The sequence below is a fragment of the Phascolarctos cinereus genome, unplaced genomic scaffold (genome assembly GCF_003287225.1).
Source record: "Phascolarctos cinereus isolate Bilbo 61053 unplaced genomic scaffold, phaCin_HiC Scaffold_4;HRSCAF=312, whole genome shotgun sequence".
Taxonomy (NCBI): domain Eukaryota; kingdom Metazoa; phylum Chordata; class Mammalia; order Diprotodontia; family Phascolarctidae; genus Phascolarctos; species Phascolarctos cinereus.
This window is the reverse complement of record NW_027555847.1, coordinates 120,498,583-120,515,110: the sequence shown is the minus strand read 5'-3', so window position 1 is coordinate 120,515,110 and position 16,528 is coordinate 120,498,583. Positions and strand designations below refer to the sequence as shown.

The 16,528-nt window shown below is 36.5% G+C and overlaps 1 protein-coding gene across 3 annotated transcripts in view; it reads right to left on the bottom strand.

Moving 5' to 3' along the window:
• The window catches only part of SPATA6L (spermatogenesis associated 6 like), a 101,942-nt gene that overhangs the window by 35,548 nt on the left and 49,866 nt on the right, over nt 1-16,528 (bottom strand). For 2 of the 3 annotated variants that reach the window (XM_021006323.2, XM_021006324.2), the window contains exon 6: nt 1,125-1,199. The exons of the other annotated variant lie outside the window; for it this stretch is intronic. In XM_021006323.2, the coding sequence (XP_020861982.1) occupies nt 1,125-1,199 (75 nt within the window). The remainder of the gene's footprint in view (nt 1-1,124; nt 1,200-16,528) is intronic. 3 annotated transcript variants of the gene reach the window in all.

Sequence of the window (16,528 nt, the reverse complement as noted above, 5' to 3'; positions counted from 1 at the left end):
TGTTAATCTGTTTATTTAATTTATCATAATCTGATAATGAAGCATTGAAGTCTCCTATTATAAAACTTTTGTCAGTTTCTTCTTTTATTAATTTAATTGTCAAATTGTTTGGTACATGCAAAATGCAATTTGTTCTTATCTGCATATTACTCATTTTCTTTTCACCATTATGTGATGCCCTCTCCTGTCTCTCAATGTTTTCTGGTTTGAATTTTATTTTATCAGATATTGTTTCTGCCATTCCTCCATTTTTTAATTGTAGGTAAATAATATGGTTTAGAACCACCTCTTCACTTCAATTTAGCAGTATATTTTTCCATTAAATGTGTTTCCTGTGAGCAAGATATAGGTGAGTTTTGCTTCTTGATCTACTTTATGACACTTTTTATTTTAGTGGGAAAAAATATTATTGTTATGTTATAAACTTACCTTCAGATATTTTATTTTTATTTTTCTTGGCAATGCTTAGATGAAGTAAAATCTATTTTAGTTTCCTACATTTTTTCAACCACCAAAAACTAGTTAATGAAACAAGTCATTTATATTTTCAAATTATAATGTATATAATTATATATACATACATATATTCCCCCAAGGTTTATAATTAATTCTATAACTATAATTTCCTGAGGTTTAATTAATACCTTAAAATTATTCATTGGTTGTCTTGTGCATGCATGGATGACTGGTTACTACAACTATCAGCTGACATAAACTACTTTGCTTGGCCAGGAATGGTGATAAATCTGTGTTCCTCCACCTGCTCTTCACACAGTTTGCCTTATAACCACTGGTGAAGATTTACAAGCTAGCTCATCAACATTTGTGGGCAAGAATAAAAGCACAAGTAGCTATGTATTCAGGATCAAATAACTTTGACCTCAATGACACCTTGTTCTAGCCAAGTGAGCTAAACTAAAAATACAGAATGCTTCTGAAGGAGGCCTCACTATTGCTTTGACATTCAGATTGGACAGTTTGAATAAAGATCTAAACTTCATAAGAGTACTTTGTTAATCCAAAACTGAAACTTGATTAAAATACTTTAATTTCATTCTGAGTCAAATACTAGTAGCAAAGAGATATAACATTTTTGTTGTGCTAGTTTTCTTAATTATACTTACAAAAAATCTTTTTAATGGACAAGTGAGTTCTTTGATGGCTGTCCTTGTAGAAAACTCTATTTTTGGACAGATGCCCTTAAAATAAATAAAAGGAACAAATGAAGCCACTGGAAATATATGCTCTATACCCACTACCTCTTCTCATAAAATTGTAAAATAACAGAAATTCCTTTCTGTCTCATTGTCTTGATCCATAAATTCCATTATCATTATCTAAAACCCCACATTTAATCTCAAAATTAGTTTTCTATATTTAACCTAACTGGAGACCCAACCTAACTCTATTCCCTAAACATGGCTTGAACTCACCTACATCTGCCTTTGCTCATGTTATCCCCATAAAATTTCTGCCCTCCCTTACTGAACTCCTACTCGTTCTTTAAAGTCTAGCTCAAAAGCCTTCCCTTGTTCCCCCTCTTCCTTGTTAATAACAACCTTTGGCTTCAAACCTCACAGAGAACTTTGATGTTTTTTTTTTAACTCTAATGCCTTATCCTATAATGTTGGGTACTATAGCTATCTGCTGTGTGAGTGTATTCTTCTTGCTAGATTGTAAACTCCTTGAAGCTAGACAATGTGACTTATCTCAGCTTTGTATCTCCTCCTGCACCTTTCACAGTGTTGTACACACAGGAGATGCTTAATAAATGTGTCTTTTATCATAGCTTTTTCATGCTTCAACTATTCTTTACTGACCTCCCAGGGCAATGTAAATGAAGTTAACAGGTACTTTCCTTTTCTAATGCCTGGGATGAAAAGCAAACACAAGTTCTTTCACTTCCATATAGAATACCCAACAATTTGACAATTGTTACAGTGACTCAAAGATTATGTCTGAGAGAATAGGCTTGATTTGTATGCCACTACTAAGAGCAGCTCTTCCACCAAATGGAAATACCTGTGAGTTCAGGCAGGAAGATTTCCCCATGCTCACAAAGTTTTAAACAAAATCTCTCTCTCTCTCTCAATCTCTCTCTCTCTCTCTCTCTCTCTCTCTCTCTCTCTCTCTCCCCCATATATATATGTATGTGTATCTATATGTACATATGTATATAAAATGTGTGTGCACATATATACATATATATATATATATATATTATATATATATATATATATATATATATATATATATATATATGTGCATATGTATGTGTGTGTGTTTCCACTGGAGCTTCTTAAAAATATAGGGCTAGAAGAGATGATGACAAATTATTTAATGGAGTTGCCAACCTGCTTGCCAAAAAACCCTGTTGCAATGTAACTACAAAAGGTCTATCTCCTTTTTAAAAATAGAAAAAGAAAAAACTCAGTATAATAAAAAGTATATCACCTGAATAGTGAATAATGTCTTATAAATAGATGTTAATCTATATAGATGTGTTACTGTTTATGTAGTTACTGTAAGTACATGTATGTGTTCCTTCTAGGCACACCTTGCTATCATTCCCCTCTATTTGAAGTCCTCTCAATTACTTTCATTGGGTTACAGTTCCAGCTAATCTTCCCCATTTTCATCTTCCAAAGTTAGGTCCATTTATTGTCTTTAGCCCCACTTTATGGCATCTACCTCAGGGACTCAGACTCATTGCCACCACCAGCAAGGAAACGCCCTGGAGCCCTGGATGAAGAAGTAAACAAAAACATACATACTTTGCTATAGCCATGCCTTCCAAGAAACTATAGTCAATAGAGCCAGTCATCACAGTGAAGAGACACAAAGGGAGCAAGAACAAAAGTATGCACCAGGGGAAAAGCAGTCATTCAAGTGATGTAGCTGGAGCAATGTTCTCATCGACCATTGCTGCCTGTTTTAGGCATACAAAGGCTATATGAGCCAGCACCGTAGACTCCTCTGATGCTTGTATCTCATTCACCACTTTTCTTAGGTTTCTAAGAGAATTTATTACAAAGCAGAAACTTGAAGCTACTGCTTTACCAGTACATTATCAAACAAGACCTTGTATCAAAAGAAATTCTGTACCTCCAGTGCCTAAGATCCCTTCCTCAAATGGCCCTTGTTTCTCTTTAGGTTGGCTCCTGCGGGACTGTCACAAGGAGGACTCTTATTCTTGGATCCTGAGTGACCATAAGCTATGGAGGGTAAGTAAATATCCCTTAAATTATGTCTACCTATGGGCAGGAAGAAGAAAATCATTCCCTAAATATTGTCGATTCTGTCTCCACAACCACAATCCATCCCCTTGTCTCTATTCACATCACTACTACTGTAGCTTAGACCCTCATTTCCTCTTGCCTGAACTACTACAATAGCTCCCTAAATGATCTCTCTGCCTCAAGTCTCTCCTGGTTTCAATCCATTCTCCTCAGGGCTGCCAAATGATATTCCCAAAGCACAGATTGACCATGTTACTCCCCTGCTCAATAAACTCTAGTGGTTCCCTATTACTTCTGGGATCAAATATAAGTTCCTCTGTTTGGTATTTAAAGCACTTCACACCCCAACTCCAACCTACTTTTCTAGCATTATTCTATATCCCCTTCCCACACCACACCCCATACTCTTTTGTCCAGCCAAACTGGCATTCTTACTGTCTCTCAAACACAAAAACATCCATATCCTGCATAGGGTGCCTGCCCGTGCCTAACATGCCCTCCCCTTCTGCCACTTAGAATCCTTAGTTCATTTCAAAGCTCAGCTCAAAAACTACCTTCTACATGAGACCTTCCCCAATGCCTCCAACTGCTAGTGCCTCCCCCTGGGAAAAAAATCAGCTTGTACATATTTTGTAAATATGATAACTAACATTTACATAGTGCTTTACATATGTATATTTATTTATATAGTTCTTTAAGGTTTACAAAATGCCTTACAAATGTTATATTATTATCTTCATTTTGTAGGTGAGGAATATGAGGCAGACAAAAATTGAGTGATTTGTGCAGGGTCACACAATGAGCAAATGTCTGAGAATGGATTTGAACTAGAGTCTTCCAGATTTGATGTCCAATACTCTCTCCATTGGACCACTTGTTGACTATAATAAGCTTCTTAAGGAGAGGAAGTGCTTCATTTTTTGTCTTTGTATCTGCAGTGCCTTAAACAAGACCTGGAGCATAGTAGTAGCTTTAACAAATGCTTGTTGATTGACTGATAACTCATCAGTGGCTGAACATAGATTCAAAGCCAAGTTCCCTAACTGAATCTAGTACTTTTTTTAACATGTTAATGGTAAAGCCCACTAATTGCCATTAAATGTTTAAATAGAAGAACTTTAAGACCACGTATTTATATTTTATCATATCTAAATAATATCTAGATTTACCACTTTATCATATCTAGACACAAATACTTTCAGATAAAGAATGCATCTGGGGGGCGGAGCCAAGATGGCAGCATGAAAGCAGTGACTTGCTTGAGCTCTCCCCCAAACCCCTCCAAATACCTGTTTAAAAAAATGGCTCTAAACAAATTCTAAAGCAGCAGAACTCACAAAAAGACAGAGTAAAATCAATTTCCAGCCCAAGACAGCCAGGATGGTTGATCAGAAAGGTATATCACGCGGTGCGGTAAGAGGAGCGCAGTTCAGCATGGGCGCACAGGCCACAGCAAACCTGTAGCAGGCCTCAGAGGACTGAATCATAGGCAGCTGTGGCAGCTTCCAGACTCCTCAGTCCACGAATGAAGACAACTCAGAAGGTCAGTGGGAAAAGTCTGTTTCTGCTTTGCTGAGAGAGGAGCTAGGTCAGAGCCAGCTCCAGAGCGCAGAGCACAGAGCATGGGCACAGGGGCAATGGCTGTGTTCTGAGCTTCTGGTCCACAGACTGAGGGAGCATCAAGTGGCTGATCAGAGGGGGACTGCAGGGATCTCTTTGCTGGTGCTGAGGCAGGAATCTCTTGCTTTGCCCGTGCTTGGATGGTGGTCCTGGGGTGAGGAGAAGCGCTGGCAAGGTAGAGCTTGTAGTGGCAGTGAAGAGGAAACCCTCCTCACAATTCCAAGACAGAAAAGACTGCTTGTGGCCAGTCACTCAAAGACCAGAGCACAGGCCAGGAAAAGAGTAAACACCTCGACCCTTATCATACTACCTTGGAAGAACTGAAAATTTACAGGTCCCTAGAAGTATCTCTGAAAACAGCTGCTAACCAAAACCCCAAAAAGCTTGGGACAGAGTACTTCTCCACATTGGAAGCAGACTCTTACCTTAACAAAGAGTTTAAAACTCAAGTAGTTGGCTGGGATCATAAGCAAACCTCACAAAAAGAGTCAGACTATATTATCTTACTTTGGTGACAAAAAGAAGAAAAACATACAACCAGAAGAAGACAACAAAGTCAAAGCTCCCACATCCAAAGCCTCCAAGAAAAATATGAATCAGTCCCAGGCCTTGGAAGAGCTCAAAAGGATTTTGAGAAGCAAGTAAGAGAAGTAGAGGAAAAACTGGGAAGAGAAATGAAAGTGATGCAAGAAAATCATGAAAAACAAGTCAACAGCTTGCTAAAGGAGACCCAAAAAAATACTGAAGAAAATAACACCTTAAAAAATAGCCTAACCCAAATGGCAAAAGAGGTCCAAAAAGCCAATGAGGAGAAGAATGCCCTAAAAAGCAAAATTGGCCAAATGGAAAAGGAAGTCCAAAAGCTTACTGAAGAAAATACTTCCTTAAAAATTAGAATAGAGCAATTGGAAGCTAGTGACTTTATGAGAAATCAAGACACAGTAAACAAATCCAAAAGAATGAAAAATTAGAAAACAATGTGAAATATCTCATTGGAAAAACAACTGACCTGGAAAATAGATCCAGGAGAGAGAATTTAAAAATTATTGGACTATCTGAAAGCCATGATCAAAAAAAGAGCCTAGACATCATCTTTCAAGAAATTATCAAGGAAAACTGCCCTGATATTTTAGAACCAGAGGGCAAAATAGAAATTGAAAGAATCCACAGATCTCCTCCTGAAAGAGATCCCCAAAGGAAAACTCCTAGGAATATTGTAGCCAAATTCCAGAGTTCCCAGGTCAAGGAGAAAATATTACAAGCAGCCAGAAAGAAACAATTCAAGTTGTGGAAACACAATCAGGATAACACAAGATTTAGCAGCTTCTACATTAAAGGACCATAGGGCATGGAATATAATATTCCAGAGGGCAAAAGAGATAGGATTACAACCAAGAATCACCTACCCAGCAAAACTGAGTATAATCCTTCGGAGGAAAATGGTCATTCAGTGAAATAGAGGACTTTCAAGCATTTCTGATGAAAAGACCAGAGCTGAATAGAAAATCTGACTTTCAAATACAAGACTCAAATGGAACATGAAGAGGTAAACAGGAAAGAGAAATCATAAGAGACTTATTAAGGCTGAACTGTTTACATTCCTGCATGGAAAGATAATATTTATAACTCATGAGACCTTTGTCAGTATTAGGGTAGTGGGAGGGGAAAAAATTATATGGATGGATAGATAGATAGATAGATAGATAGATAGATAGATAGATAGACAGACAGACAGACAGACAGACAGAAGACAGACGGCACAGGGTGAGTTGAAGATGAAGGGGTGATATCTGGAGAATAAAATTAAGGTGTGAGAGAGGATTATACTAGGAGAAGGAGAAAGGGAGAGGTAGAATGGGGTATGTTATCTCGCACAAAACAGACAAGAAGAGTTTCTTACAGTGGAAGGGAACCAAGGGAAGATGAGAGGAAATGAGGGAATCTTATTCTCATAGGATTTGGCTTAAGGAGGAAATAACATACACACTCAATTGGGTATGGAAATCTGTCTTACCCTACAGGAAAATAGGGGAGGAAGGGGACAAGAGAGCAGGGGGATGATAGAGAGAAGGGCAGATTGGGAAAGGGGTAATCAGAAGGAAGTACTTCTGAGGAGAGACAGGGTCAAAAGAAAGAATAAAATAAATGGGGGTGGGGCAGGATAGGATTAAAGCAAATAGAGTTAGTTTTTCACAACGTGTCTACTATGGAAGTGTTTTGCATAACTGCACATGTATGGCCTGTATTGAGTTGCTTCCCTTTTCAATGAGGGTGGGTGGGATGGGAGGAAGGGAGAAAATTTGGAACCCAAAGTTTTAAAAACACATGTTCAAAAATAAATGTTTCTACATGCAGCTGGGAAATAAGAAATATGGGAAATGAGGTACAGAAATATATCCTGCCCTAAAGGAAAATAGAAGGGGAAGGGAATAAGAGAAGGTGGGGAGAGATAGAAGGGAGGGCAGAGTAGGGGAAGGAGTATTCAGAATGCATGCCATCTTGGGGTGGGGGGAGGGGCAAGATGGGGTGAAAATTTGGAATTCAAAATCTTGTGGAAGTAAATGTTGAAAACTAAAAATAAATAAATTTATATTTAAAAAAAAGAATGTATCTGTCATACTTCCTTAGACTTCTTAATGTCTTACACTGTTAGGCCTTTCCATCAATGGAAAACACTGTCCATGACTAGCCTTAACATAGTTACCTACCCTTCAAGAAAACAAGAAAGTTAGCTGGCATTCCCTATAGTAGCTGCCCACAAGGAAGATGAGGTGTGCAGAGGTTAGTCCCACACATTTCAAGCTAAATGCCCTCAGACACTCTCAGTTACCTGAGCATGGCTCATGAGCAGGGTTCTCAATGTAGAACAACCTAGAGCCTTCAGGCTGAGCTGAAGGGAAATGTGGTACTATGGGTCAGAGGCCAAGCAAATGAAGAAAGACTATGGGAAAGGACAGGAGCTAGGGTATGTCTATAACAAAGAAATGAGCAAGAGATTGGTTAAAACAGTTTTCAAAAGAATCAGAGGCAAAAGGTAAAGTCCACTGACAGCATAAAACAGTTCAAAAGCAAAGGTGGCAGTGACATCTAAGGGCAAAGACATAACAAAAGCACAGGCCAAAGCAGTACAAGCTAAACTGGGGACAAAGAAGGTAGAAGAGTAAAGAAAGGTCCAAATAGGGCAAATAATCTCACCAAGTGGGTGGTGTAAATTATATTACCCCCATCTTATGTATTATAGTAATTCAAGTTAATATGGTTCTTTAAGCCTGATCAATCCCATAACATATGTAGTACAAGTAAAAGTGGATATAGTGCCGCACCTGGAGTCAGAAAGACTCATCTTCCTGGGCTCAAATCTGGCCTCAGACACTTAGTAGCTAGCTGTATGACCTGGGCAAGTCACTTAACTCTGTTTGCCTCAGTTTCTTCATCTGAAAAATGAGTTGGAGAAGGAAATAGCAAACCACTCCAATATCTTTCCCAAGAAAACCCCAAATGAGGTCACAAAGAGTCACACAAGACTGAAACAACCGAACAACAATAGGTAATACAAATATTATTACCCCATTTACAGCTGAGCAAATGGGTTCAGAGAGGTTGTTAGTAAATAGCAGAGTCAGGATTTGAACCAAGGTGCTCTACACCACATAGAATCCAACTACAAATATTATGCTCTGGAATAAATTCGTAGTAGCTAAGTTTCTCAGAGCAATCTAAAAATGAAAACACATGTCTAGATGAAAATTACTTGATCTGGCTATATGTAGCTCAACAAATCATAACATTATAATTATAAATAGTCATGAGAAAAGGCCACTGAAGCTAAGTGATATGCCACTATATCATCAGAATAATACTAAAAACCAAGACCAGGGCAATAAATACCATCATAATTAGAATGTAATATGTTGCACTATAATTTTTCAGAAGAGGAAAGAACTCTGGAAAGATGAATAAGGTGGGGAATTTTTACATAATGAATTGACAAGTTGTACTAATGAGTTTGCCCAAACAATTAGATAAGCCAAGGTATTTCAAGATGATCACTGAGGTCCCTTTTAGTTCTAAATCCTACGATCATAATAGCTGAGCCTGACTGTAATGATAAGTCACGGAAATGATAGCATGTTTCTCATAGCAGGGTTCTAATATATGTTTGTTAAATTGAATAGAATAATAAGTAAATCACACTTATATGTGCTTTAAGGTTTACGAAGTGCTTTCCTAACATCAACACTGAGGAAGTGAATATGTATAATATCATGAGTCTCTTTATCCTCATTGTGAAACAACGCAGATAATAATGAGGAACCTGAATCTTAGAGAGTTCTGACTTATTCAAGGTCACACAGCTAGTAAATGTCAAAGTATCAAATCCATATCATTATGACATTTTGCAGTTTACAAAACACTTTCTTCACAACTTCCCTGTCAGGTAAGTAGTAAAGACATTATTATACTCATTTTACAGATGAGGAAACTGAGACTTGGAAAGTTTAAGTGATGACCTAGGTCACACAGCTAGCAAGTATGAGAGCCAGAGTTAAGATTCAGGTGTCTTTTAACTTCTCATCCAGCATTCTTTTCCACTCCCCTACACAGATTACTCAATATAATAGACAAAATGTACAATGAAAAAACTAAAGAATTAAATCAATAAATAAAATAAAAAACAAAACAAAGCAGTCCTTAGAACTCATTCTGAGAATTAGATATATAATAAGCCAAAGAATTTTATTGATTGAGTACAGCCTGACTTAGGAAATATGAATCATGATCTGGAATCCAAAGCTATTTTTTAAAAAATCCATTGTGTCTATGTCTGCAATGTCCCTGACAAACTCAATGGGCTTCCTATTCAACTGTATACACATTCTTCATCTATTAGGTTTTTCCTATGTGAATTGTTTCTTTTGAGTGGACATAGGTGGTCTCACTGAAGAGGCCCTTTAGTATTCTAGACTCAATCAGCACAATGTCATTGACAAATGAGACCATCTGGAGGACACCATTACCTATAAGAGGTCCCTCTTCCATTTGAACTTTGCATAGGATATCCTTTAAGATAGTGGTGGGACAATCTTTTAGTCCAGGAGACTTGGGGAATTGGTAAAATGTTTCATATCATTCAGGTAAAAGAGGAGCACAGTCCAAGATAGGAAGCATCCCAGCAAGCTAGTAGCAAGTACCACCTCAGAAAACCAGAGAAAGAGCCTGAGTCCCAGGGTGGTATAGCAGGCAAATGCCAATATCAGGACCCCCCTCCATGTACCTTAGCATAGCCAGGGAAACCAGCAGACTTCAGCTCAGAGAACTACCACGTGCTTCGACTCAGCCCCTGGGCGGGCAGGCATCCTCCAGTGGCCAGACCTCCACTGGCTTCAGCCCAGCCCAGGGCAAACAAGCATCTTCCAGGGGCCAGCCATCTACATGCTACAGTGTAGCCCCAAGGAAAAGCAGAAAAACCCCACCCGGCCTCAGCACATACCAGACACCATCACTAGGACCCCATCTCAGCAATAGGTTAGCTGCCAGACCCCCATAGCCTCCAGCTGCCAGCACCTGAGGCCCCAGCACACAAAGCCTAAGAAGTTTAGGACGGTAACCTTTGTGCTCCAAAAGGAGAGTTCAACTTTAAAAGCCAGGAAATAGGCAGAAAAAAAGAATCCATGAGCAAGAAGCAAAAATGAACCTGGATCACAGAGAGTTTCTATGATGACAGGGAAGATCAAAATACAAACTCAAAAGAGGACAATATTGTCAATATACCTATATCTGAAATCTCAAAGTGGAATATGAATTGGTCTCAAGCACAAAAAGCCTTCTTGGAAGAACTCAAGAAGGATTTTAAAAGTCAAATAAGAGAGGTAGAAGAAAAACTGGGAAAATAAAGGAGGTGTATGCAAGAGAGAGTTAACAGTGTGGAAAAAGGACAAAAATTGACTGAAAAAAACAATTCCTTAAAAATTAGGATTGGCCAAATGGAAAAGGAGGTACAAAAGTTAATTGAAGAAAATAATTCCTTAGAAATTAGAATTGGGCAAGTGGAAATTAATGACTCTCTGAGACATCAAGAATCAGTCAAACAAAATCAAAAGAATGAAAAAATAAAATACCTCATTGGAAAAACAACTGATCTGGAAAAAAGATCCAGGAGAGATGATTTAAGAATTATTGGACTACCTGAAAGCCATAATGAAAAAGAGCGTAGACAGCATCTTTCAAGAAATTATAAAGGAAAACTGCCCTAGTATCCTAGAATCAGAGGGCAAAATAGTCATTGAAAGAATCCACCAATCACATCCTGAAAGAGATCCCAAAATGAAAACTCCAAAGAACATTGTAGCCAAATTCCAGAATTATCAGATCAAGAAAATACTGCAAATAGCCAGAAAGAAACAATTAAGATATTGTGGAAGCACAGTCAGTCTTATGCAGGACTTCGCAGCTTCTATGTTAATGGATTGGAGGGCTTGGAATATGATATTCCAAAAGGCAAAGGAGCTTGGATAACAACCAAGAATTAACTACCCAGGAAAACCGGGCATAATCTTTTGGGGGAAAAGATGGACATTCAATGAAATAGGAGATTTTCAATCATTCCTGATGGAAAAAAAACAGGGCTGAACAGAAAATTTGATCTTCAAATACAAGACTCAAGGGAAGTATAAAAAGGTAAACAGGAAAGAAAAAAGCATGTTATTCAATAATATTAAACTGTTTATATCCCTACATGGGAAGATGCTTCTGGTAACTCTTGAGAACTGTATCTTTATCACAGAATTTTAAAAGGGTATATATACATAGACAGAGGGTGTGGGAATAAGTTGACTTTGATATGATGATTAAAATAATTAATTAATTAAGGGGTGAAATTGTACTGGGAGAAGAGGAAAGAGGGCAGTGGAATAGGCTAAATTACATTACATGTAGAGGGAAAGAAGGGAGGGAGGTGAGCATTGTTTGAACCTTACTCTCATCAGATTTGGCTCAAAGAGGGAATAACATACACAATCAGTTGGTTATAGAAATTTATCTTACTCTATAGGGAAGTAAGAGGATAAAGGGAAAAGAAAAGGAAGGGTGGATAAAAGGCAGAGAAGAAGGGAGGGAAGAATTAGTAGTGGAAAGGGGAAAGGGGGGCTGATAAAAGGGAAGGGAAATTAAGGGAGGCATGGTCAGAAGCAAAACACTGGTGAAGAGGGAAAGAGTGAAAGGAGAGAGAAAAGTATAAATGGGGTAAAAGTAGGATAGAGAGAAAGACACAGTAATCATAACCATGAATGTGAATGGGATGAACTCTCCCATAAAACAGAAGTGGATAGCAGAGTGAATTAAAAACCATTATCCCACAATATGTTGTTCACAAGAAACACATTTGAAAAAGAGTGACACATACAAGGTAAAGGTAAAAGGCTGGAGCAGAATATATTATGCTTCAGCTGAAATAAAAAAGCAGGGGTAGCAATCCTGATCTCAGACAAAGCAAAAGCAAAAAGAGATCTAATTAGAACAGATAAGGAAAACTACATCTTGCTAAAAGGTACCATAGACAATGAAGTAATACCAATACTAAATATATATGCAACAAGTGGTATAGCATCCAAATTCTTAGAGCAGAAGTTAAGTGACTTACAGGAAGAAATAGACAGCAATAAAATTGAAATTAGAAAATTGTTGAACTAATAAACAAAACTAAGAACTGGTTTTATGAAGAAAAAAAATAGATAAACCTTTGGTTAATTTGATTAAAAAGAAGAAAGATGAAAACCAAATTACCAGTATCAAAAATGAAAAGGGTGAATTCACCACCAATGAAGAGGAAATTAAAACAATAATCAGGAGCCATTTTGCCCAACTATATACCAATAAATCTGACAATCTAAGTGAAATAAATGAATATTTACAAAAATATAAATTGCCCAGATTAACAGAAGAGGGAATAAAATACATTTTAAATAACCCCATTTTAGAAAAGGATATTGAATAAGCCATTGGTGAACTCCCTAAGAAAAAATCTCCAGGACCAGATGGATTTATAAATGAATTCTATCAAACATTTAAAGAATAATTAATTCCAATACTATATAAACTATTTGGAAAAAGAGCTGAAGAAGGAGTCCTGCCAAATTCTTTTTATGATGCACATATGGTGCTGATACCTAAACCAGGAAAGAGCCAAAACAGAGAAAGAAAATTATAGACCAATTTCCCTAATGAATATTGGTGTAAAAATTTAAATAAAATATTAGGAAAGAGATTACAACAATTTATCATGGGGATAATACGCTATGACCAGGTGAGATTTATACCAGGAATGTAGGGCTGGTTCAATAGTAGGAAAACTATCAGCATAATTGACCATATCAATAACAAAATTAACAGAAATCATATGACTATTCCAAAAGATACAGAAAAATACAGCATCCATTCCTGTTTATAAAAAAAAAAACACCACAGAACATAGGAATGAATGGAGTTTCCTTAAAATGATAAGAAGCATTTATCTAAAACTCTCAGCAAGCATTTTATCTAATGGGGATAAGCTAGAAGCATTCCCAATAAGATCAGGGGTGGAACAAGGATGTCCATTATCACCACTGTTGCTCAATAATGTACTAGAAATGTTAGTTTTAGCGATAAAAGAAGAAAAAGAAATTGAAGGAATTCAAATAAGCAATGAAGAAACAAAGATATCACTTTTTCCAGATGATATGATGGTATACTTAGAGAATCCTACAGAACCAACAAAAAATACTATTTGAAATAATTAACAACTTCAGCAAAGTTGCAGGATATAAAATAAACACATAGATCATCAGCATTTCTATAAATTACTAACAAAGCCCAGAAGCAAGAGCTAGAAAGAGAAATTCCATTTAAAGTAACTGTAGGCAATATAAAATATTTGGAAGTCTACCTGCCAAGACAAACCTAGAAACCATATGAACACAATTACAAAACACTTTTCACACAAATAAAGTCAGATCTAAATAACTGCAAAAATATCAGTTGGTCATGGGTAGGCCGAACTAATATAATAAAAATGACAATTTTCGGTGCCATACCAAACTACCAAAAAATTATTTTATAGAACTAGAAAAAACAATAACAAAATTCATCTGGAAGTAGAAAAGGTCAAGGATATCAAGGGAATTAATGAAAAGAAATGCTAGGGAAGGTGGCCTAGCCACACCAGATCTAAAACTGTATTCTAAAGCAGCAACTATCAAAACTATTTGGTACTTGGTAAGAAATAGAGTGGTAGATCAGTGGAATAGATTAGGTACACAAGACACAGCAGTCAATGACTATGGTAATCTACTATTTGATAAACCCAAAGACTCCCATTTCTGGGATAACAATTCACAATTTGACAAAAATTGCTGGGAAAAATGGAAAATAGTATGGCAGAAACTAGGCATGGACCAACATCTTGTACCATATACCAAGATAAAGTCAAAATGGATTTAAGCACAAAGGGTGATACCATAAGCAAATTAGGAGAGCAAGGAATAGTTTTTACCTGTCAGATCTATGGAGAAGGGAAGAATTTATGACCAAACAAGAGGTAGAGAACATTATGAAATGCAAAATTGATAATCTGATTACACTAAATTAAAAATGGTTTGTAGGGGCAGCTATGTAGTACAGTGGATAGAGCACCAGCCCTGGAGTCAAGAGGACCTGAGTTCAAAACCAGCCTCAGACACATAACATTCACTAGCTGTGCGACTCTGGGCAAGTCATTTAACCCCGATTGCCTCATTAAAAAAAAAAAAGTTTTGCACAAACAAAGCCAATGCAACCAAAATTAGAGGGGAAGCAGAAAGCTAGGAAACAATTTTTACAGCCAGTGTCTCTGATAAAGGCCTAATTTCTAAAACATATAGAGACTGCATCAAATTTATAAGACCACAAGTCATTCCCTAGTTGTTAAATGGTCAAAGGATATAAAGAGGCAGTTTTCAGATGAAGAAATTAAAGTGATCTATAATCATATAAAAATGCTCTAGATCACTATTAATTAGAGCAATACAAATTAAAACAATTCTGAGGTACCATATTAGATTGGCTAACATGACAAAACAGGAAAATGATAAATGTTGGAGAAGATGTGGGAAAATTGGAACACTAATGCATTATTGGAGTTATGAACTGATCCAACTATTCTGGAGAGCAATTTAGAACTATGTCTAAATGGCTATAAAATTGTGCATATTATTTGACCCAGAAATATCACTACTAGCTCTGTATCCCAAAGAAATCACAAAAAAGGAAAAAGGATCCACATGTACAAAAATATTTATAGCAGCTCTTTTATGACAAAGAATTGGAAATTGAGGGGATGCCCATCAATTGGGGAATAGCAGAACAAGTTATGGCACATAAATATAATTGGAATACTATTGTTCTATAAGAAATGATGAGCAGGATAGTTTCAGAAAAACCTGGAAAGGCTTACATGAACTGTGCTGAGTGAAGTGAGCAGATCAAGGAGAACTTTGTACATAGTAACATCAACATTGTGCAATAATCAACTATGTTAGACTTAAATCTTCTCAGCAATACAAAAATCTAAGACAGTTCCAAAAGGTTCATGATGGAAAATGTTATCCACAGCCAGAGAAAGAATTATGGAGTCTGAGTGCAGATCTAAGCATACTGTTTTCTCTCTTTTTTTTCTGTCTCATGGTTTTCCCCTTTTGTTCTGATTCTTCCTTCACAACATGACTAATGTGGAAACATGTAAGCCTGTATCAGATTGCTGTAAAGAACTATGGAGTCTGAATACAGATCAAAGGATCCTATTTTCACTTTTTCTGGGGTTTTTTAATTTTTTTTCTTTCTTGTGGTTTTCCACTTTTGTTCTGATTCTTCTTTCACAATAGGACTAATGTGGAAATATGTTTATCATGATTGTACATGTATAACCTATATGAGATTGCTTGGTGTCTTAAGGAGGGAAAGGAGGGACAAAAATTTAGAACTCAAAATCTTATAAAAATGAATGTTGAAAACTATTTTTACATGTAATTGGGGAAAAATATACTATTAAGTGGGGAAAATTTAAAAATTAAAATAAAATTGTCATTTGCTATAGAAAATAATTCACAAAAATTTACCTTGTTTGCTTTTCATATATTCATCCAAGATATCCTAAATGATTTCATAGACCATTCTCATAAAGGTTTTATACGAAGGAAAAAGAAGACAGATGATTTAGTAGTCACTGATATCTTCTCTGCTGCTTTTTTTTTTGAATAAACAGAAATAAAAAATATTGGCTCTGATTTATTTTTTTTCTTTTGCTATCTTTCTGTCTTTGAGACATCTTCAGAATGGATGCCTGATTATTTTGAAAATTGTGTCACTTCTAACACAAATTTCTTCCATGTGTTTTGTCAAATCCAACAATTTCATCTATAGAAGTGCCATTTTTCTTTTGTCATATCACCTGTTAGGTGATGTGGCATCCTTTTTTTAGTAATAAAGGACAAGAGATTGCTACAGAAACCTGTCTTGTGTTTATTAGTTGTTGTACTTCCATTTCCATATATAAATGTTCTTGGGATTATTTGGATTAATTAGATCTGTCACAAAACTTTTTGCAAATTCACTTCCCCTTCACCATTTTGTAAGATTATCTTTTACCATCCCTCTAT